The sequence below is a fragment of the Crocodylus porosus genome, unplaced genomic scaffold (assembly GCF_001723895.1).
Source record: "Crocodylus porosus isolate Cpor-Errol unplaced genomic scaffold, CroPor_comp1, whole genome shotgun sequence".
Classification (NCBI taxonomy): Eukaryota; Metazoa; Chordata; order Crocodylia; family Crocodylidae; genus Crocodylus; species Crocodylus porosus.
The window spans coordinates 15,560,695-15,582,519 of NW_017728926.1; the positions used below are offsets into that span (position 1 = coordinate 15,560,695).

The following is a 21,825-nucleotide window of genomic DNA, read 5'->3' on the forward strand; positions in this document are numbered from 1 at the left end:
TGGTTGGCGCCGCATAAGCAATTGAATGAACTTGTCTGCCACATCCAGTGCAAAGCCCCTGCTGTGGATGCCTCCTGGATAGGGACAACTGGATGCTTAAAGAGACCGCCCTTGGAGGAACCTTTTAATTTCTTTTTCCCAGTGTCCTTTGCAAGTGACCATGCCCTTGCTGATTTTTCTGCCGTTTCATTCGCCGGTTTAAAAGTATGCTTACTGAGGCCTTTTTTCCATGTCCCTCTGGATGGGACTCTTGGAATTCGTTACCTCATTGTTGTTCCTTCAGCAGAATTCAATGAACTGCCATGGAAACCATTGTGATGTCATTTATTAAAAGCCATCAGCTCCCAGCCTCGAGAGTGTAAATTCAAAGCAATGGGGCTGGAAGGGGCAGGGGCCATGAGGTAGGCCCAGCTTGATTTATTGAAACTATGTGCAAGCAAAGAGAACAGAAGATGCCAGATCTGCTTTCTTATTTTGGAGTGTGGCTGGTTTCTTTTCCTGTTGTGCGCTCCAAATGGTTGCCCTGGTAGCTACCTCACCATCGCACAGACAATTGTAGCCAGATACTATTTGGAAAGTGATTCCCCCCCCCTCAACCTCCCAGGCTGTTTCCCTGACCTAATGGTCATAGAAAATAACATGGTGATACACAGTCAAGCAGCAGAGATGAGCATGGTGCAAAACATGCCAGTGGAGCAATCAGTTTAAATTGAACTAAAAACTAGAGCAAGCTTGTCCGGTCGTCTCACACAGCAATGATGTTAGGAGGCTGACAAAAGACAGTCCATTAAAACCAAAGCTGATTCCCCTTCTAGGGCATGTGCGCTTAGGTAGGAGATGAAACAACAGCAGGAGACCCCTGTAGAGCCTGTAATGTGAGCCTTTTGCCTTGCTCATTCAGCCCCTTTAAACTCTCAGGAAGGTCACTCTATGGGAACGGCTTGGTGGGGTTACCTATTCTTTCCCCCTCAGTGAGTCCCACAGATGGGCTGCTTGGTTTGCAAAGAAAAAGCCTGATTTTTTTTCTCCCTCTGCTTGGAGTAGAAATCTCCAGCTGGGTTTGTTGTATCCCCTCTGCTGGAGGGCTGGCTGAAGGGACTCCAGCCAAGGCTCTTTGAGTTGTCCCCACAAGGCCAGCAGCAATAAATGCTTCTTTCAGTGAATGGTACCCAGGCTGTAGCCGTATTGATCTAGAGGAAAAGGCAATCAGGACTCGCAGTAGAGATGATATCTATTATTAGCGATCAAAGACTTTTTTACAAAAATCTTGTTGTTTTAAGAATAGATATTAGCTCTACTACACGTCCTGATTGTCTTTCAGTGAATAGCACATGTGAGGGTTAGACAAGAGAGCACATCTACACGAGATGTTTACTGTGGAGCAGACTAATTAGCTGTAGTAAATGTCTCGGCATCTACACACGCAGTGCTATTAGGCTGGAGTAAACTAATAAACTCCGCAGCAGGATAGTATGTGTAAATACAAGTACTATTCTACTGTGTAGTTTTTTACTCCACAGCAGCTTATGTGCAGATGTTGCCCGTGGCTGGCTGGGGCACAAGGGTGCTTCAGTGCAGGGGCTGCCCGCCGGCTAGCACCACACTGGAGCACCCTTGTGCTCCAGCCAGCCCCTCTGCAGCGTGTTGAGCCACGTTGGAGCAGCCCCAGGCTGGCAGGCTGATCCCCAGGCCCCTTGCCAGCCAGGGCTGCTCCAACCTGGCTCAATATGCTGCAGTCCTGACCACATATGTAAACACAGCATGTGGGAGCAATAAACTCCTGTGTAATAAGTGCCAAGTCTTACAAGGAAAGGCTGAGGGACATGGGACTCTTCAGCTTGGAGAAACGAAGGCTCAGGGGGGACTTGGTGGCAGCCTGTAAGTATGTTAGATGTGTGCACTGGGAACTGGGAGAATGTCTATCCATCCGGGCACCACCAAGGGAAGACAAGGTGTAATGGTCACAAACTCAAGGAAGACTGTTTTAGGTTGGACACAAGAAAAAACTTGTTTACCATCTGAGTCCCCAGAGTCTGGAATAGACTCCCTGGAAGTGGTGGAAGCACCTGCTCTGGACACCTTTAAGATACCCTTGGATGTTTATCTTGCTAGGATCGTTTGACCCCAGCAGCCTTTCATCAGCTTAACCCGATGATCTTGCAAGGCCCCTTCCAGCCGTAATATCTATGAAATGTATTAATTTTGCACTTGTACACATGCCCAGAGAAGGGCAAGTTTGTCGGGTATAGTTTGCAGACCAACAATATGTAGCTAGGACTGCCCCGTGGTGTTATTCAAACCCAACTGGCCATATTATTTTCTCAGGGGCCTGAAAAAGCTCTTCAGGGGCTTGAAAAAACTTTCCCTGCTGACGCTGGGAAGACCCTGAGGATCAGCATTTGGGAATGCGACTTTGCCAGTTAGGCAGCTATTCTAGCAGCAATTCCTCTGTTCAAACCCTGGTTCTCTGTCCCCTCTACTTTCAGTGGCCGGCGTGCCAGGGTGAGATACAACCATGAATGCACTGGAATCAGTTTTTAAAGCATCCCAGCTGATTTTCAGTGTCAGATTTTTTTAATATTGATTAACTTTAATTAATAATGTGATTAGATTTTTAATAAAAGAGGAGTAAGGAGTTGAGAAGATGCTAGGGGCTTAGATCCAGCAGGGTTGCCCAGATGCTATGCTACCAAGGCATTGAACTGGAAGGGTTAAACCTCTCTTTAAGACAAAAGGTTATTTTGCCTCTGTGTGTCTCTCTTAATGGATTTGACTTCCATTTTCCTTCTGCAGATAGCAATCAATCCTCTCTGATGCCATCTGTGACTGGAAGGGGTGTTTAACGCACCACGCAATCGAATTGTGCCTTGGTTACCTTTAAGTTATCCAAGCCGTTTCCAAAATTTCTCTGTTTTTCTCTGCCTTGTTGACAAAGGGAAAATGATTCTTGGGTTTTTTGTTTTTTGGGGGTTTTTTTTTGGAGGGGGGGATTCTGGATTTTTCCCTTTTCTCCCACTGCAGCGTGGTATATAGCAATGTGCTCCCTTCTCAAAAACCAGAGCGGCTAAATGAAACATAGTCAGTGATACCTACGGGATATGCACAAGGGTATGTTATCAGAGACAGTGTGGACAGGTGCTATCCCTCACATCTCTTCCTCTACTTAGATGTAGTTCGCAAATCCAGCTTATTGCTCCAGGGCCCGCATGCTGCCTTCCGCTGCCCTTGTGTATCTTGGCTGATGTCAGTGGAGCTTCCTGGGAATTTCACCACTGCAAGTATGCAAAGAGTTTGTCCCACAGACTGTTCTTGATAAAGAAAAGGGGTTCGAAGAGAAAAAGGGTTCTTGAACTAGTGCAGCCAGATGTCTTTCTCTTTAGCCATGTGCAGCTTTCAGTTTCCTATTAGTAGTGTATATACTACGTGTGTGTGTGTGTGTAACTCTCTAGACTGGTACAAGTCAGAGATCTTTGGAAGGCAAGGAAGCTCTCTACATGCTGTTGATCATTTTGTGCCCGAATGCATGCTGTCACCAATTTTTTTTTTGAACGACGTGCCGCACAATCCTGGCTCGAGCTAATTAAAACGGAGCAAAGTGCCATTCGTATAAACAAACGCAGGGCTCAGTTCACACCTGGGTTGACCCCAATTGACTTTTTTGTTGATTTACCCCCACAATGCATATGGCCCATCTGTTCTCGCCTTCATCAGCAAGCCTCTTGCCTTTCCCTTAACAAGTGGTGTTTATCTGGGGGCAGCTGAAGAAGTCCTGCTAGCATACAGGGTCCCCGGTAGGAGCTCTTCTCGAAAGTGAAACACTGCACAGTGACTGTTTAAAGAGCATTTGCCGTCCACTGGGAAGCATTTGCCGTCCACTCTGGAGGGTGGCGCTGGTTGGGTGCTCGTGGTATTTACGGTAAAACACACAGGCCGGATTCTCATCCCATTCACACCAGCCTCGAGCTGGAGCGATTCCACCGCCACCAGTGGAGCCAGCTGGGGATTTGTGCTTCTTCAAGCAAGATCCTTCCAGCCTTTGTTTGCGATACGACGGAAAAGCAGCCACAAAGGAGACCACATGGGATTTACCTCCTTTAATGGCAAGTAAATTTGAGGTGGAGTGGCCCTCTGTAATTGGAGCCTTACAGCATAGCTTCCCCTGGCTAATTGGGCATCCTGCTGTCTTTTCAAGGAATGACTCAGGCTTGTCCCATTATATCTCCTCCTCCTCTATCAGTATTATTCTTATTATGACACCTCCCTGGCAAGCTGGCATCATCACCAAACATAGAAATAAGTCATCCTAATGAGACTGAAGTGCATGTTGCCTAGCAACCCAACCTCGCTGGGGTCTTTATATGCTGAGCTGGGAAAGGCACTTAAGCTAATGGTGCCGCTTCTCACCATAGTGTGGTTGGTCCTGTGAATCAAGCAATGCAAGGAGAAATATTTGTGCACGGGGGAAGCACCTGGAATTGGAGTACTTGAATATAGTGGACAAGAGGTTGGCTTAGTGCTCCAGGGCGGTGGGGGAAGTCATTCAGAGTCCATGACCCGGTTTCCCATGTGCGGGAGACATGATCCTCTCCAGGGAGCAGACCTTCCCATGTATTGCTGTAGCCTTCTCCCTTCCTGGCTGTCCCCATCTGGGAGGACTGGTGTAACAGTGTCAAGCACAGAAAGGCAGCTCAGGTTGGTAGAGTAGCATGGTATCATGGGACACGGGGTAGAGAGAGATGTGACTGAGAAGCCTCTGTTTGCCTGGGAAATTAGAAATAGCACGGACTGCTAAGAAACGAGTGAGTTACTATTTCCTTTATTCCTCTTTTTGCTGTGATCGGAGCCATAGGCACTGGCAGGGCACACCATCACCAGATATACAGGGTACCTTCACTGAGCAGCACCCCACTGTCAGTTCCCTTCCAGCTGAAGATTGCATTTAGAGCTTGGAAATTTTCAGCCATCAAGAGATACCACCGAGCCTCTCTTTCCTTAGCTGCTGGCATAACCACAGCCTTCCCTGGAGGAGGAGCAGTAGTTAACCACATTTATGTGGCTTCCTCTGAACAATAGAAACAGCTAAGTCTGTTGGAGTGAAAATAGCTAATGGCTCCCAGTGATGGTTGCAATCTGCTAAAGTGGGGGCTGCTGGAGTGGAGCGTCCTGTGAGGCATGGATTCTGCTGGGAGGGTTTTCAGGAGCATTGTGTGCAATACACCTGCCCAAGGACAGTGCTTTGTGGAGAATCCTCGTATCAAAATGCTGATGACCGTCTTCAGAAGAGGGTGCACTTGTGCCTAAGCCTGGCCAGTTGGATTCTAACCCCAGGAAAGAAAAAGCATTTGGAGCTGCAACAAACTGACTGAGTCCAGTGCCCCACTGACAATTAGGGTGGCCAGGCAGTTGGAGGAAATAAGGCAAGCACAAATTATGGAAGGGGACATCCATCACCATGACTGCGAAGGACACGGGATCGTATAAATATGCCTACTTCTCTTCTGCCCTGCCTGACCTCAGCTATTTTACCGCTTGGCTTTCACGCGGCTGGCCCCATGCCTCTGCCCACGGAAGAGCACTTCTTGTTGCCCCAGTCCTATAACCCTCTGCAATTCCAGCCAGGGCTCCTCAAGCCTGATGTGTATTGCTGTTCCAGTCCTGGAATCACCCAACACTTTCTCACTACATCTCACTTCCGACTTGAAGCCCTCTGTCTTTCAACCTCTGCACCTCAGACTTCTGGACCAGAGCAAGATGCCATCGTGATGATTATTGCTTAGTACCAAAATGGGAGTACTTTCATGATGTAAACTAGACTGCTTTGAAGACAAAGGCACAGACCATCAAATCTGTTTTTTCTAGTACCCTAGTCAAGGTTTGGAACTTAGGCCTCCAGAGGGAGACCCAAGTTAAACCATGTTAAACCACTAAGTCAACTACAGGACCTTTTTCTATATTTTCCCTTGGGATATTATTCCTCCCAATCCTAACCCCAATGTGCTGCTGTGGCATCCAGATTTCCCATGTAGGTCGGGATTTTGATCATCCTCATCACCAGAGCTTCTGTGGCATGGAGTGGTACCACTGTTGCACATATTTTCTCAATCTGTTTAAATCTGCAGGACTTCTCCTATGATGACTCCAAGGTGGAATTTAACGTTGATGCCCCCAATGGAGTGGTGATGGAAGGCTACCTCTTCAAGCGAGCAAGCAATGCTTTCAAAACGTGGAACCGGTGAGTAATCAAACCTGATGCATTTGGTGGCTGGATGAGGGTTTTGATTTTGGCTCAGGACTGGAAGGGCATCTAGCAGTGCCTGGCACTGATTTGGTACATCTCTTGTGACATCTACCTTTGCTGAGATGACTTCAGCAGCTCCAGGCTGATGAGCTTTTCAGTACAGAGATTTCCTACTGCTAAGCTGTGCTATTGCTTCTCTCTGTGAGTGCTGAACTTGTGGGATTTTGTGATATAATGGTGGGGAACGGGACGGGTCCTGCAATTCTGGCCTGTTTGGGATAGAACTGACTAAACCTATTAAAAAGAGCTAAATGTTTTATGTTTTGTACGCTGTGAAGATAATTTGAAAGATAAAATGGCTTTTCCTGGCTTCTTAATGCTAAAAGGGTTTCCACCGAAAGTCAGGAAATCTTTCTTTTAGTATCACTTCCATATTTTCCCACTTTCCTCCAATCCAGTGAAGTGTTACTGCTGGAAATGGCACGTGAGACTGCTTGCTTTCATTGGGACTAGCCTGTTTCTTTTTTTGTTTGTTTTTTTTACCGAGAACTGGTATACTCCTAATGGGCTGGGCTTGAGAAACAAAAACCTGCCTGAGGTTCACTGCACCTTTGCAAAGTCAGAAAGCATGACAGTGAGCAGCTTCCTTGATGGGCCAGCTACCAGGCTCCATGCTTGGAAGGCAGGACACAAAGCAGCTGGAGTCGGGCCCCAGGAAAGCTGTACGGTTGTAACCATCAAGAGGAACATCTAACACAGCAGGACAAACATGACTTTCAAGAGCTGCTCGTATCAGACAGCCTTGCTTTGCAAGGCAATGAGAGGTGGGAGCCTGGAAACGTCAGCTGTGCAGCAAGGAGTGGAGATCTGCTCCCTCCAGGCACTGACCCTTCTGCTAGTCCCTTATAAATATTTCAGATGATGTTTCATTTGAAATGCTAGCCTGCCTTCTACAGTAGAGCTTCCCGGGACCTTGGCGAAGTGCAGGCAAGAGGGGGATTTCATGTTCTTTCTTTGATTGATGTCAGTAAGCCTGGCATCTCTTGGGCAAGGCAGGGGGCTTCACTTGAACAGCTGCAAGTGAAAGTGGGGTTCAAGCCATCAGATTCTATTTCTAGCATGTGAAATCAGTGCCTCTTTGACCCCCAACTCTTGACATGGCAGTATAATGACAGGCTCCTGAGAGCATGGGTTTCTGAGCATGATCAGGATATATTCTGCAGTGAGGCAGAGATGTATTGCTGCCCTGTTGGAGCAAACCGAACGTGCTGAACAGTTCCTGGCATGTGCATACATGGCCCACCCTTTCTCAGCCAGGAGGCGGCAAGTTGATGTCATGCCTAGGGGGAGAAACGTTGTTCAAAGTCATTCCTTCCCTCTCCAGATCGTTACCCCAGACTCACACTGAGCCTGTCTTGCAGAGTCCAGCATGGTTTGGTCTAATGTTTCTGCACCAAGGCTTTTCCATTTTCATGACATTCAAGTGCATTGTGTGCACCTCAGGGGCTCCTGAGGGACCTAAAGCCAGAGTGACATATTCCTGTGAGAACAGCTGTTCCCCGGAGATACTCAGCCCAGCATTGCGGAGGTTTGCACATGGTGCTCGCAGGCCCATGAGCTATAACTCATCTGAGCCGGACCTCAGAATGATTCGTGGGTCAGCCCTCAGCATTTCTGATGTAAAGCTGGAGAAGGTACCCTAGACTTATCCCAAAGGCACCTTCTTCTGCAGGGAGCCAGGCTTTTGTTTCTGTCTAATACACCTGACAAATCTGGGGCGAAAGTGGGATGCTTCAGCTATTCATAGCAATCTGTATCCCGCACATTCAAATTCAAGCTATTCGCAGCCATCTGCATTCTCCCTACACATTCCAGCTATTCATAGTCTCCCATACCTCCACATCACAGCTATTCACAGCCACAGCCCCCCTTCATCCCACCTACTTAGAGACCTCCACACTCCCCCCGCCCACCCCATACATAGAGAGATGTGACCGTGATTTCAGGATCCCTGGGGAAAAAGCCTCTGTGAGAAACTGCGGATGCTTTCTCAGCCTGGCAAAGGGTGTTTGTGCCCAAAAGCTTGCAAAGAAGAATGTTTTCCAACTATTTGAGTTGGTCTGATAAAAGGTACCAGTTTTACCCAAAGCACCTTGTCTGCCGATGTCCTTAGACCAACACGGCTACAACCTTTACCCCTGTGAGACACATATGCACCTGTACAAACCAAAGCCTAAGAGTTCAGGGTAAGAATCAGCCCTGTATGCCAGTGCATGCCCTAAAGCTGTTGCCCCAGCCAGGAAATCCAAACGGAAAGAGACTTGGGACTGCAAGAAGCGGCACCCAGGCTCACAGTTTCAGAAAGCAGACTTCTTCTTGGCTTCCTGTGACAGAAAAGATCCTGGAGGATACACCACTGCCATTGTCAGGGGGGATGGCTGTCACAACAGGGAGCGCAACGAGCTGCAGATCCAAGCATATTCACAGGCTGATCAAAAGGGGCTACTGAGCAAGCGAAAAGGCCTCTCGTTACCTCCGTTCCTCTGATTCCTGGCAGACAGTTCATCTTTTATTAATGTCACCTTTTATGTCTCTCTAATGTCTCTGCAAAGATAGAAATAGAAGTGTCGCTCATTTTGTTTTCCCAGGAAAATGAATTCTCTTGCACGTTGAGGGCAAGGTGCAAGTCTAAATAACGTTTAAATTCAAGGCTTTCTGACCCTTTCCTCACCCAGCTGCATGCCCATCCTTCATGAAACGTAGCCGCTCAGCTCCCTGCTTCCCAGAGAGATGACTTTATAGGGAAATCACAGGAATGGAGTGAGACCATCTGCATTATATTCCTTAGTTTGACATAGACTCAGACAAATCAGTTAGCTTCTGTGCGTGCCTTCATTTTTCCAGCGTAAGATGCTCAGAAATTCTGTGGTGGTGTGTGCTACTAGGGATGATAGGTGAGTGGATGGGTAGACTTCCATAACATGCTGATAAAATCCAGAAACATTTGCCCTGGCAAATCAAAGCTGTACCCTTGACTCAGTGGCATTTCTCTGGTGGTCCCTCCTTTTGTTATACAGTGGATTTTGAAATTTTCGTGGACTTTTCAGGGAATATCCTGGATAACAATGATCAGAACTCTGTTGATTTTGGTGAAAGACAACTGCCCCCAGAAAAGCCTAATTTCCTCTAATCTAAATGTTATCTAGGCTCTGGGGCAGTGACCTCATGTGGGATACATAACTGAGGCAGTGACATCAGGGACAGAGCTACCCCGGAGATGGGGTAAGGCTGTGACTTTGGGGTTAGGGTTAAAGCCAGGGATTGGAACGCACATTCGGTGAGTCCGATTTGGGTGGAAATCAGACTGTTGGAAGCTTGTAGCAGATCATCATGGACTCGATGATCTCCCGAGGTCCCTTCCAGCCCTGATGTCTATGAAATCTATGAAATCCCTCACTCCTGTTTCAGCCAGTTCCCTGATCCTAATGCAGCCATATACCACCCTAACGTGACGCTTGCAGCCGCCTCACTGGCTGTAATGGGGGCAGAGGGACTACTTGGGTGGATATATCTGTGCAAACAATAAAGTATATAATTTTCTAACACTACCTCTTTCTCTCAACCTGTCTTTCCTTTCTAGAAATGTATCCACAGACATATCTAGGACATGTGTCCCCATAGCATCTTAGTGCTAAATGCTGTCATTCGCTCATCTTGCAAAGTACTTGTTTGTTCTCAGAAGGATAGTGCTATAAAAATGCAAAGCTTCATTACCCGGGTCATATCTTCCATGCTTCTTGGAATGAATGGCATTATTTTGCAAAAGCAGAGATGTCCTGTCCTTCAGGGGAAAGGTGGCTGCATCTCACCTTTTCACATTGTTACTAGTCACTTGCTCCAATGCCTCTTCTTTCCTCCCTGTCTCTCCTCAGGAGGTGGTTCTCCATACAGAACAGCCAGCTGGTATACCAGAAGAAGCTAAAGGTCAGTGAGCTTGCCCCAGGTGACATGAGCAGATTAGTCATCTCATCTGATGCCCTGCTGTTTGGGGATGAGCAGAGGGCGGAGGATGAATTTGAAGCTCTGACAGCAAGCGTGGGCTGAAATTTCCACTCCGATATTTCCCTGCTCAGGACCCAAGCTGTTCCGAGAACCGCATGGCAGGGATCAGTGGTTAAATCACTTTGGCATTGCTGTCTAACAGAGGAAATGAGTGGCCATGTTCCCAGGACCCCTGTTTCTTAAACGTTCAGCTGATTGCTCTTTCTATTGGTTTCCCCCTGCACCTCTTTTTCACTCCTGGTATTGGAGATGCCATGAGAATACCTGTTCTTAGAGCATTTCCAGGATGGTCCGAATAAAAATGCAGCAGGAACTTGTGCTGCTGTGACGTCTGACATCCTGGTGTTGGAGAAAGTGCCAAGCTGCCTGCAGTCCACAGACAGGTGCCCATTCTCTTTCTTTTTAGGATGTCCTCACTGTAGTGGTGGAAGACCTGCGTCTCTGTACTGTCAAGCCCTGTGAAGATATAGAAAGGAGGTTTTGCTTTGAGGTTGTCTCCCCTACCAAGTAAGTTTTGGGGCTTTTTCTGGCCATAGAACAAAGTAGTGTGATTAGGTGGGGACTTGTAGGGCAACCGGCAAGTAGACACTGGCCTGGTCTACAACTCATTGGGAGAGAGCGGGCTTCCTTGTGCTCCGAGTTGCCATTCTGTAAGGAAGAGGGATTGTCCTGGAGAACCTAGAAGCAGCAACATTAGACACAGGCCCCAGTCAGAGAGTTTGAATCTGCTTTTCTAAATCCAAGCCTGCACCTGAAAGGCTGAAAAGTTAGAAGTGGGCAAAGGGATTGCAATCCAGGGCTTGTGAAATGCATAACTACATCTGGGTTTGGGCTCCAAACACCCCTAACTCTGAGAGGGTTAAAAACCTGGTGCTCTGGCTCTATACTCATCACTATAGGAATGAAGGGGCAATGCCATCCCTGCCTCCCTTGCATGGATCCAGGTAGTGAGGAGGAGTGGACACAAGCGGTGTGAAAGGGACTTTCTCCTGAGGTCTACCAGATTTTTGCTGGGAGAGACTGAGAGGTGCTTCTCGCCAAGTGGGGCAGGTGGAAAGGAGGGAGGCAGAGGAGTGCAAATGTCACCAGCTGTCACGCAGCGGTGTTTGGAGACAGCCCATCAGACAGAGAGCAGCCAGTCCTGCTGAATAATGCCTGAAGGGAATCTATAATGGACTGGGCCAAGTGTCTGCTCTCTCTCACATGGTGCTGCGTTACCAGCATTTCTCCCTGAGTTGCATGAAAGCATCAGGGCAGATGAAGGGGGAGGGTTGAGGAAAAGGTGCTGGGGGAAGGAAGGTGTGTGTTTGGCGTGTTTGTGAGGGTCAGAAAGCTTCTGCGAATGTGGGAGGGAAAAGGGAGACGTGATGTGAAGGAAGCAAGCACGTTTGTGTCCGTGTGATGGGGAGGTGGGGGGGAGTGTGAGTGCGTGTGGGAGGAAATAGGTTTCCCTTTGATATAAACTATCAGATGAAATCTTTCCTAGCCCCAGGGAGGTTCCAGTGGGGAGCTGTGGCGCTTTCATTGCTTATACTGGCCCTACAGCAGGATGTGAGCAGTGACCCGCGGTCCAGGGCCGTGAGGGGCGCTCCAGCATCTCTCCGACCCTGCTGCGGCCGAGAGGGGAGTTGGCTGGGGCATCTTATAGTGAAACCTCAAGGAAGGAGAATGAGAGCAGCCTTGTGGGCAATGATGGGGTGGGGGGTGAATGGTGTCCAGGAAACGGAAATAATCTCGGCGAGAGATGAACTGCCGCAGGCTGCTTGCTGTCCCTGTTGCGTTTGCCCAAGGGAGTTGGGCACAGAGAAAAGTGCTGAGCTTGTCTAGCTGGCTGTAAATAAAATTCAGGTGCCCAATGCAGCTGCAGCTCCCTTCCCATGGCCTTTTACCAACCCGTTGTTCTGCGGCCTCTTCCCTGACAGAAGCTGCATGCTGCAAGCCGACTCGGAGAAGCTGCGCCAGGCCTGGATCCAGGCAGTTCAGGCGAGCATTGCCTCCGCGTACCGGGAGAGCCCTGACAGCTACTACATCGAAGTGAGTCAGACGGCAAGCACTGAGGCTAGTCGTGCAGCTCACAATGGCTAGCAGGCATGGGCACCTTGGGGAGGGCCAGGTGCTGCTGAGCACACAGGGCAGGCCAAATCAGAGCCAAGAGTAAAGAGCAGTCCTGAAGCCTTTGCCTTCCTCACATCCTCATCCCAGGACTCACTGCCCTGCGGGACATTTTCCCTTAAGGAGCACTGTGGCCTTTTGAAAGGGGTTGCTGCTCTGTGTTGCTGTATGGGGGCACAGGTTGGCAGCACAGGTGAATAATTCCCAGTTCATCTTGTTCCCAGACTCTGGTTCAAAGGGGATGAGCCAAACAGGTATCCTCATCCCCGGCTTTCCTTAACTAATGCTGCTTCAGGCTCCTCTCTCTGGCACTTTCCCCCTGTGACTATGAGGTATAAAACCCACTCTGGAATTTGAGTGCTTTTCAGTATGATTGTAGAGTACCTCTGGAACGACAGAAATGACCTTCATTCAAATAATCAAGCCTCTTGAGCTACGCTACATCTAGCTTCCCAGAGTCTGGGACCAGTCAGAGGCTGGGCTGCAAAGCACACAGTCCGTCCCCTTGTCTCCCTGCAGAGACTGGACCGGACTGCCTCCCCATCTACTAGCAGCATTGACTCTGCCACGGACTCCCGGGACCGCAACGTGAAGGGAGAGACCATCCTGCAGAGAGTCCAGAGCATTCCTGGAAATGACCAGTGCTGTGATTGTGGTCAGTCGGATCCCCGGTGGGCCAGTATCAACCTGGGCATTCTGCTGTGCATCGAGTGCTCTGGGATCCACAGGTACTGTGCAAATGCAGTCTTAGTGGCTGGGTGCTTTGCTTCCCTGCCTCTGGGGGATGCCTGTGTTATAGCTGACTTGTGCTTACAGAGCCATGTTCAAAGGCACAGAAGCCTCTGTGTGTGTGTGTGTGCATGCATGCTCATATGCACAGGCATATCTCTCTCTCATGCACATGCATGCACACATGCACACACTCCATCAGACCTATATATTTTATGCATGTGTATATATATGTATGTATGTGTGTATACACACACACATACATATACATACACCCCCCCCTCCCCCCGGGTAACAGTTTCTACCTCCTGTGTATGTTGAGTAGATCTGCACAAATAAAGAACCATAAAGCACATCACTAAATGGTCTGATTTGTGATCTTGACTGGAATGAAACTACTTCAACTTAACATTTTAAAATACAGCATCACTCAAAGTCTGCAGCAATTATAGAAGGTGCAATTATCCTGAAAGTTATCTATCCTATTTTCCCTGTGAAAATTGCAGTTAAGATAAAGGAGTATTCTGGAAGTCAGAAGACCTAGATTTTATTCCCAGCTGCTATTGACTTTCACTGGATAAATTGTTCAGCTGCTCTGGCCTTTCTGGATTTAAACCTTACATGCTGTTGTGAAGCACTTTGAGATCTTCAGGTGCAAAGTGTTGCATAAGTGTAAAGTGTTCCTGCTTTTAACCCCCTCTAATAACAAACCATGGGCACCCAGCTTAGCTCTCCTAAAAAACCTTACCACAACAAGCCAGCAGGCAGGTGTCACGGTAAGATACAAATGTCAAATAAGGAAACATATTTCCCTTCCAGATTTCCAAGGGCTAATTCTAATTAGGGAGTATAAATATAAACATAAAACAATTGAAAGCTAAGTATCTCAGCAGGGTGCCTTTATCGCACAAGGCATTAAATAGAGCTATGGGAACTCCCCGCAGGGGAGGGAACTGTTCTGTGTGTGCCTGGTTCTGCCTCTCTCTCAATCTGTGACTTGCATTGTATGCGTATGAATTGCGCTCACTTCCATTCATCCTGCCACCTGCTCGGGGCTCCTCTTTGATGTACAAAGTCTGCTTTGAAGCCTACAACCCTTTCCCATCTCCCCTTTGGTTCTCCAGGAGTCTGGGCGTTCACTGTTCCAAGGTCCGATCTCTCACACTGGATTCCTGGGAGCCGGAGTTATTGAAAGTGAGTGCTGGTTTTCAGTGTCAGAGCTGGGGCAGAATCCCTCTCTTGGGGCCAAGGATGAAAGGAATTGCAGTGCCTTTGCTGACTGCTTTCTCCCTCCCCTGCCCTATCGCAGCTGATGTGTGAGCTGGGGAACACCACCATGAATCAGATTTATGAAGCACAGTGTGAAGAGCTGGGACTGAAGAAGCCCACGTCAGGGAGCTCCCGGTAAGTCTGAGCCCCTCTGCTTAGCTTCTTTCAGTGCCTCCCCACAGCTCTGTCCTTGAGGTTCTGGCTATGGGGTCAGTAGGGATCCTGTTTTTCCATGTGGAAGAGCTGCAGAAAAGGGAAAAGAAAGGGATTAGATTAGCCCTACACATGCCTGTTGGACAGCAATGGTGTGCAGTGGACGGCGCAAAAGGAGACCACTGAACAGATCACAGTACTGGTTAGTTTTGCTGCTTTGGTACTGGGAATCTGCTTCATTTTTTGCAGTAGACACCCTTCTTCCCATTTTACCTCCCCCTGCCTCCATGCTACCTGCCAAGGCACAGCTCTGGTCTCTCAATAGGCTTTTCCATGCCCCTACCATGCCCAGGTTTCTGCCTTTAACCCCTCTCAGAGTGCTGCCTCTCACAGCACTTGCCACTGAGCTGCATGGGATATCCTCCAGCCTAGATCTGTGAATGGGTGGGATCCATCTGTGGTCGTTCAGCATCTCTGTTAACCAGGCTCTTTATTAGGAAGCCTGACTGGGCCACTGGGTTTCAGGATTCTGCCTTTAGTGACATGCCCCAGGCCCAGAGCGAGTCTATGGCAGAACTGGGGACAGAGCTGTGGTGTGCTGAGGTTTAGGGCTAGCTCCTTCTTGACTTTATTTACAAGGTAGATGTAAAATCCTTGTAAAGAGCAAGAGATCAAGGGAAGCAGTGGCAAGCAAGCATCCTCACATCTTGCCCTCGTGTTACAGTCCTCACTACCCTAAATGACAGGGAGAGGAGCTGCCCTGCAGCTGCAAGGGACCCACCTTTCACCGTATGCTCCAAGGATCCTGCAGTGGCTGGGCCTTCTTGGCGCTGTGTGTCTGACATGAGCTGCAGAGTATATGCTTGCTTTGTTCTCCCTACAGACAAGACAAGGAAGCCTGGATCAAGGTCAAATATGTGGAGAAGAAATTCCTGAAGAAGCTGCCTAACACTGAGGCCCTGGTGGACAACGAGAGGAAACCCCGGCGCTGGAGTGTGAAGAAGTGCCAGCGGCACAACAGCACCACAAAAGCACCCACGGCTCGCAGGAAGTACCGCCACGAGGCAGGAAATGCATCGCCGGCAGCACTGTCATCAGGTGGGAACAGCCCCAGATTCCCATTTTCCAGTGCAACATGCTGCATGCTACACCCATCTGTCCAAACGGCTCCTCATGTTTTTGCAATGCTGGCCTCTGCTCTAGATAGATCTGCTGTGATAAAATGTGTGTGATACTGCCTCCCTCTAGCGGCTGCAGCCTTATGAGTGCTCACACCATTGCACAAGCATGCCTTTTATATAGCTTTCCAGTTCAATTCCCTTACAAGCTACCTCTTCTAGGCCAGGAAGATGGCATGACCATCTTCCAGGTGGGACCAATACATTAGGATGATCAAAGGTCTCCTCTAAACTGCTACCTTGATCCTTTACTTGCTTGTTCATCATCATGTCCAAACTATCAACACATTCAGACTAGCTTTATTGTTCTTATTCAGCTGGTCCAGAGCAGAGTCTGTCCTTATGCAGGGTCACCCACTGCCCCAAATGTCACAGTGTAACAGCGGTTTTGCCGTGTCCAACAGACTACTTATAATTTTCTTTGCATAGATCTGCAGGCTCACTTTCCAGGCTCAGATTATACAAACACAAGCATGGGGTTTTCTTTTCCCCTGCTCCTACAAGTTTAAACATCCCTCCCTTGCCAACAGCTGCCACACTGGAGAGGAAATTCAGGCGAGACTCTCTCTTCTGCCCGGATGAGCTGGACTCCCTCTTCTCCTACTTTGACACAGGCGCCGGCTCTGGACCACGCAGTAAGTATAAATAAAGGGAGCAGCTGTGCTGCTGGCATGTCTTTATTTCCCACTTCTTCTAGGGCATGTGCATTGCACCAGACTGATGGCAAGGTACCAGCCCTCACTGGAAAGGTGGCCAGTTGACTAGAGAACACACACACACTGGGGCTAACGTTTAAAGAGAGAGTGAGGGGGAGTTACTTGCACTAGCCCTGACCCATTTCCCAATTTTATCACACTTATCTTTTTTTTAAATCTCTTTCCAATCAATCCCTGGTCTTGCTATTTTGGTGGATGGGATTTTTTTTCCATGCCCTTTCTCCCCAACCTGAACATCCCATCAGCTTTTTCTATTTTTTTTTAAGCCAGCCTTACTGCTAACATTTTTTTTTTAATTATTTTTGCTTGTGACAATTAACTCCCCTCACATTCCGTCCACCTTCCTCTTAGGTGCCAGCCACATCTCTATGCAGCACCCGCTAGGAGCTGGCCCATGGAGTGGCAGTGGCATTGGTCCCGGTGGGAGCGGTACGCCGTTCCTCCTGGACGGAGGTAAGGTGACGCCATAGCAGCTAGCAGCAAGAGACCCACAGATTTCACTTGTTCCAGGCAAAAGTCAGAGGAAGCGATGTATTCTTTTAAACTACGCCATTAGAACGCTATAACAGAGGCCTCAGGAAAATGATAGGCAGACAGAGAGACAGACACATAGATATTGCTATAGGGTAGAAAGCTGAAGTGATTACAGCTCTAATTCTGCTAAGCACAAAAACAAGGGCTTCACTTTAATGCTGTATTCAGCCCTGCTGAAGTCAGTGAAGCATGCGGCTTTCATGACATGCTGAATTGAGCCTATTCTAGTTTTGAGACTGCTGCAACTATTTTAGTGTTCAGGGAATTTATAGATTCAGAGTTTCTATCTGAACTGATACGATCCTTTCCTAGGCCCAGTTTAGGTGGGATTTTCCAAAACGCTTAGCAGTGGCCTGGCATCAAGAAAAGCTTTGCCACTGACTCAACAGAAAAAGAGTTTGTCTGGTGCCTGGCACTTTGGACAGTTCCACTTGTGCTTGTTCTGAGTCAGATTCAGGTCACTTACCTTGGTGTAAACTCAGTCCGTCTCATTGGAGTTACTCAGTATTTCCACTGATGCCACCGAGAGCAGAATCTGGCCCCTACTGCAGATAGCTAATGATCCAGTCATGACCATGTGAAGTCCCAGTGGAGTCAACAAGGTTGCACTCAGACACACTGTATCCCTGGCTAGAAAACTAGGGTCTTAGTGACCTGAGCCAGAGGACGGTGCAAAACATTTCTCACCAACATTCGTTCATAGTATTAAGCAGCCAGGCCCTTCAACGAGGTTTGCTTCCCCTTCGAGATCACTTCCTACAAAACATTTTGGGAAATCTGTTGATGACAAATTGAAAGCAAACTATTCCAGAATATTCAAGGAACGTGACAGTATAATGTTTACACTGGCCCTGTGAGTTGCATTTATCCAAGAGGAGGGCAGAAACACACAGTGAGGTCTAGGAGTGCACTTGAAGTAGATCCCCTTTTGGAAAGCCAGTACCTGTACTGAATTACATTAAAACCAGTTAAGGACCAAGGACTATTTAAAAAAGTGTTCACTTTTCAGCAAGTGATTAAGAAAAGCAGGATAGAATTGGCCAAAAATGAAAAAGGGCCAAGAAGCAAATCCCTTGAATACGTTACAGGCTGAGAATTGTCCTCCCTGCTCTAATTGTACCCAAGGGACTCACCAGCCTTTGTACAGACTCTGACAGCCAGGGTTCAAAATCCTGCTTCAAGGTCACAAGTGAAATGGGTCTGATATTCTCACTCTCGTGCCTGCACTGTCCTGTAGCCAATCTACCATGCAGCTTGGTAGAGTTCAGCACAACTGGCAACCTTTGGCTGACGAACTATCAGGACTGGAATATCTGCTTTTTAAGGCAAGATCATGCACTGGCAGAGCTGAGTGGAGGAAGCTTGCTTGCCTGTATCATGCCTGGCTTTAGATGATGCTATCATCGTATCATCACTCTTATGGGGACTTCATTTGCTGTATAGGAAAGGGTCCAGGAATTTGGTCCTTTGAGGTGTTAAATGTCTTTCAACTTCTGCTCACTAGAACTGAATGAAGTAGTGGTGTGTCCATAAATCAGCCACTTCAGTAAAGACTTGTTCTTTATTTGGAATAAGTGTGAAATCAAAACCCATACCTCTGCTGTGCTTACTAAAGAAAAATGCTCAACCAAATGTCATCATTCGATGAAAAATGTGTGTTTCTCTAGTCGGGGACTTACTGCCAGCTGCCCAACAGTGCAACAAGTGACACAAAATAAAGAGTGTGAAGTCTAAAAAACTGGAAAAGAATTGGTTCTTAGTTATACAAATGAAAGTTTGGATGCACTTATATCAGAGGATTTACATTGCTGTAACATTATCAGACTGGATCAAAATGCCTAGCACAAAATGATGTCCCTTTAAGAAATAATCAGTCCAAGTTAATGCCTGTTTTTCCCTTTATGCACTCATCTTTTGCTGAATCTGGCAAGTCTTTTCAGTGTATCCTACTAAAAACAAACTGCCAGATTCATAACCTTTTTTCAAGCTGGTTGGAGTGTATGGTTTATTCAGAATGAAAACTTTGCTTACACAAGTCTCATTGCAATTAAAAAGGAACCAAGCCAGCAACAGGATGTCACTGAGATGCCTTATTGCCCTGATTACATCTCCAACAGCTGCCCCAAACCTTGAAGTGAGGTGCTGTGGGTTATCTCAATGGGTATAACCTCTAGAGACTGACTCTTCTCATCCTAGCAGAGATGAGCCCACCCTGCCAAGTTTGCACCCTGATCTGGATCCTAAGACCAGGTGTTGGTTTGGGCCCATCTCTCCCGTTCTGCTCTACGTTCCAAGGGATCAGATATACGTAAGGAGCTCTGTAAGGGCTATTAACCTGAGGCTTCAGGGCACAAACCAGTCCCTAGCTATTAGAAAGCAGTACGAATCCCAGTGTAGGTGAGGGGGATTGTTTCAATACCTTATGCTGCTGCAGGTGGTCCTGATCACTATTGCAGGCCAGGGGGACAGGTAGACCTCAGATCTGATTCTTTTTGATAGTTTCTTTGTCCATAGAGGGATTCTACTGTAGTTTTTGGCTCCTAGGGTGGTGAAACTACAGATGCTGAGAAATCTTCTTTGTACCAGGGTGACATGTCAGTCCCTTTGGGAGACATCTTCCATTTTCAGTTCTGCGGTGGTTTCTCCCTTCCAATGTTTCTCAACTGCTACCTCCCCACAAAGTGCAGGAAGGGCATACAAACTGCTCTGACACAGATACCCTTTGTGTCCTTGATCAAGTTGCCTCATCTTCATGCGACTCATCCTCTGTTATGTGTTTGGCTGCCCTTTAATATTTACCCATCCATCCAGGGGGTTGGAAAGATGAATGAGTGCCTGAAAAATGTGAAGTGTGATATGACTATAGATATGAATGGGTCAGGAGCCTGAAAAATGTGAAGTGTGATATGACTATAGATATGAATGGGTCAGGAAGCTGGTCAAGTGACCCTCCAACCAGCAGTGATGCATCATAGCACATGCCCCAGTAAACAGTGAAGGGTTGTGGGGAAGCCTGGAGGAGGGGGAAACAGAGGCAGCAGAGGTGAAAGCAGATAGTTGTCTCTGTTTATGATGCTGCCCATCCTGCTACAAAGCTCTCCCTGCTGCTGCTCTTGTCTCTGGCCCAGTCCAAGGCCTCCAGGATCCTGTCTGAGGGGGAAGAGTGCTATTCTTCCCAGCAGAAGATGTGCTGGACACATGCTGGAGCACCCCCTCACATAGGGGGAGGCAGCCTGGGGAGATGAGGGCCCCAATGCACCAAAAGCAGGCTTTGCAGGTTGTCTGCATATTAAAATGATCTTGGTTTGTCTTCTGTTGGCCCTGCAGGTCTGAGCAGCGACAGTGGGCTGGGAGGCAGCACTGACGGCAGCACTGATGTCCTGGTGTTTGGCTCAGTGGTAGACAGCGTCACAGAGGAAGGTGGGTGTAATTCACAGCCTAACACTGGCAGGAGATGACCAGCAGGCCTAAGGCAGGGTGGATGGGCCTCAGAGTCATCCTGTTCCCTTGTACCACCCCATGTCATGCCAAGGGGCCAAAATGTTGGGTTGAGAGGCCCTCAGATACAGGACCCAATCTCTATCAAGCAGCTTATCATGCTTTTTGTATCATGACCTGACTATGTAGAGAGAAACCGCCCTCCCTCATCATACCCAGCTCTCTGAGAAGAAAAGATGTCACCGCAGAACTTCTCCTTGAGCTAGTTGCCCCTGCATTGCCCAGTTTCTTCAGTGGCAGAGCAATTGTTTCCCTCCTTCCTGGGGTCTTCAGTAGCGGGAAAGGGTCACTTATTCACCAGTGTCAAAGTTGCATATCTCCAGTGTTGCCTGAGAAAGATCTCTCAGATGCCCAGGCTGGCAAGGAGCATATGAAGCGAGGAATGTGAGGCTCTTAGTAAAGCAGGATGTGACTCACCTCTCCCACCCCTCTCTCCCTCTCAGAGTGTGAAGTGTCAGAGGAGTCTAGCGGCGAGGCAGAGATTGAACAGGAGGCCTCGGACCTGGAGGACCTACGGGAATTGCACCCCGGCTTGCTGGTTTACAAGGCAGCCCGGGCCCGGAACCTGCCTCTCATGGCAGAGGCTTTGGCTCACGGTGCAGAAGTCAACTGGGTGAATGACGAAGATGAAAACAAAACTCCTCTGGTTCAAGCTGTGATGGGGGTAGGTTGTGCTGGCCGCTTTGAACATCTAGGTTCTGAAGGAAGAAGAGGGGACAGCTTAGTAACATAGCTAGTTAATGGCCCAGACCCTCTGTTTAGATTTATCTTAGGCACTCAGTGTGCCAATTTAGTGGATCTTTGTCTGGGCTGCTAGCACGGGAGCTGGGGGCTGCTGGCAAGAATGAAGGGGACTGGCAGAGCTGTGCTGGTTGCAGGCCTGGGACAGCAGTGAGAGCAGCTGGCAGAAGTGAAGCTTGACCATTCCCTGCCTGCACTATGCCCCTTCTCTGAAATGAGACTTTCCTTTCTTGGTGGAAGGATTAGGTGGGCATTCAGGGACTCAAGCCTGGTTAGAGAAGGAGATTTGCTCCAAACTGCTTCAGTTTTGGGTCCCTTTGGTGAATATCCTCCAGCTGCTAAACTCTGTTAGATTCTTCCGTGGAGCCACTTTGGCCTTTACCCTCAGGTCCAGCATTGGAGCAGAACCCGGCACAACTTCTCTTTCCCTTTTCTCAACAGGGCTCCTTGATAGCCTGTGAATTCTTGCTCCAGAATGGAGCAGATGTTAACCAAAGAGATATACGGGGCCGGGCTCCTCTGCACCATGCCACATACCTGGGCCACACTGGGTAAGCCCCTCTCTTGTTGTGCTAACACACTTCAGAGCTCAGGG

General features: G+C 48.2%; 1 protein-coding gene across 1 annotated transcript in view; it reads left to right on the top strand.

Moving 5' to 3' along the window:
• ACAP3 (ArfGAP with coiled-coil, ankyrin repeat and PH domains 3) overlaps positions 1-21,825 on the top strand; it is a 101,351-nt gene that overhangs the window by 64,472 nt on the left and 15,054 nt on the right. Inside the window, exons 12-24 of the mRNA XM_019541740.1 lie at positions 6,120-6,232; positions 10,171-10,222; positions 10,707-10,807; positions 12,223-12,334; positions 12,932-13,140; positions 14,266-14,335; positions 14,451-14,545; positions 15,447-15,661; positions 16,272-16,376; positions 16,809-16,910; positions 20,319-20,411; positions 20,933-21,153; positions 21,672-21,781. Of these exons, the coding sequence (XP_019397285.1) occupies positions 6,120-6,232; positions 10,171-10,222; positions 10,707-10,807; positions 12,223-12,334; positions 12,932-13,140; positions 14,266-14,335; positions 14,451-14,545; positions 15,447-15,661; positions 16,272-16,376; positions 16,809-16,910; positions 20,319-20,411; positions 20,933-21,153; positions 21,672-21,781 (1,598 nt within the window). The remainder of the gene's footprint in view (positions 1-6,119; positions 6,233-10,170; positions 10,223-10,706; positions 10,808-12,222; positions 12,335-12,931; positions 13,141-14,265; positions 14,336-14,450; positions 14,546-15,446; positions 15,662-16,271; positions 16,377-16,808; positions 16,911-20,318; positions 20,412-20,932; positions 21,154-21,671; positions 21,782-21,825) is intronic.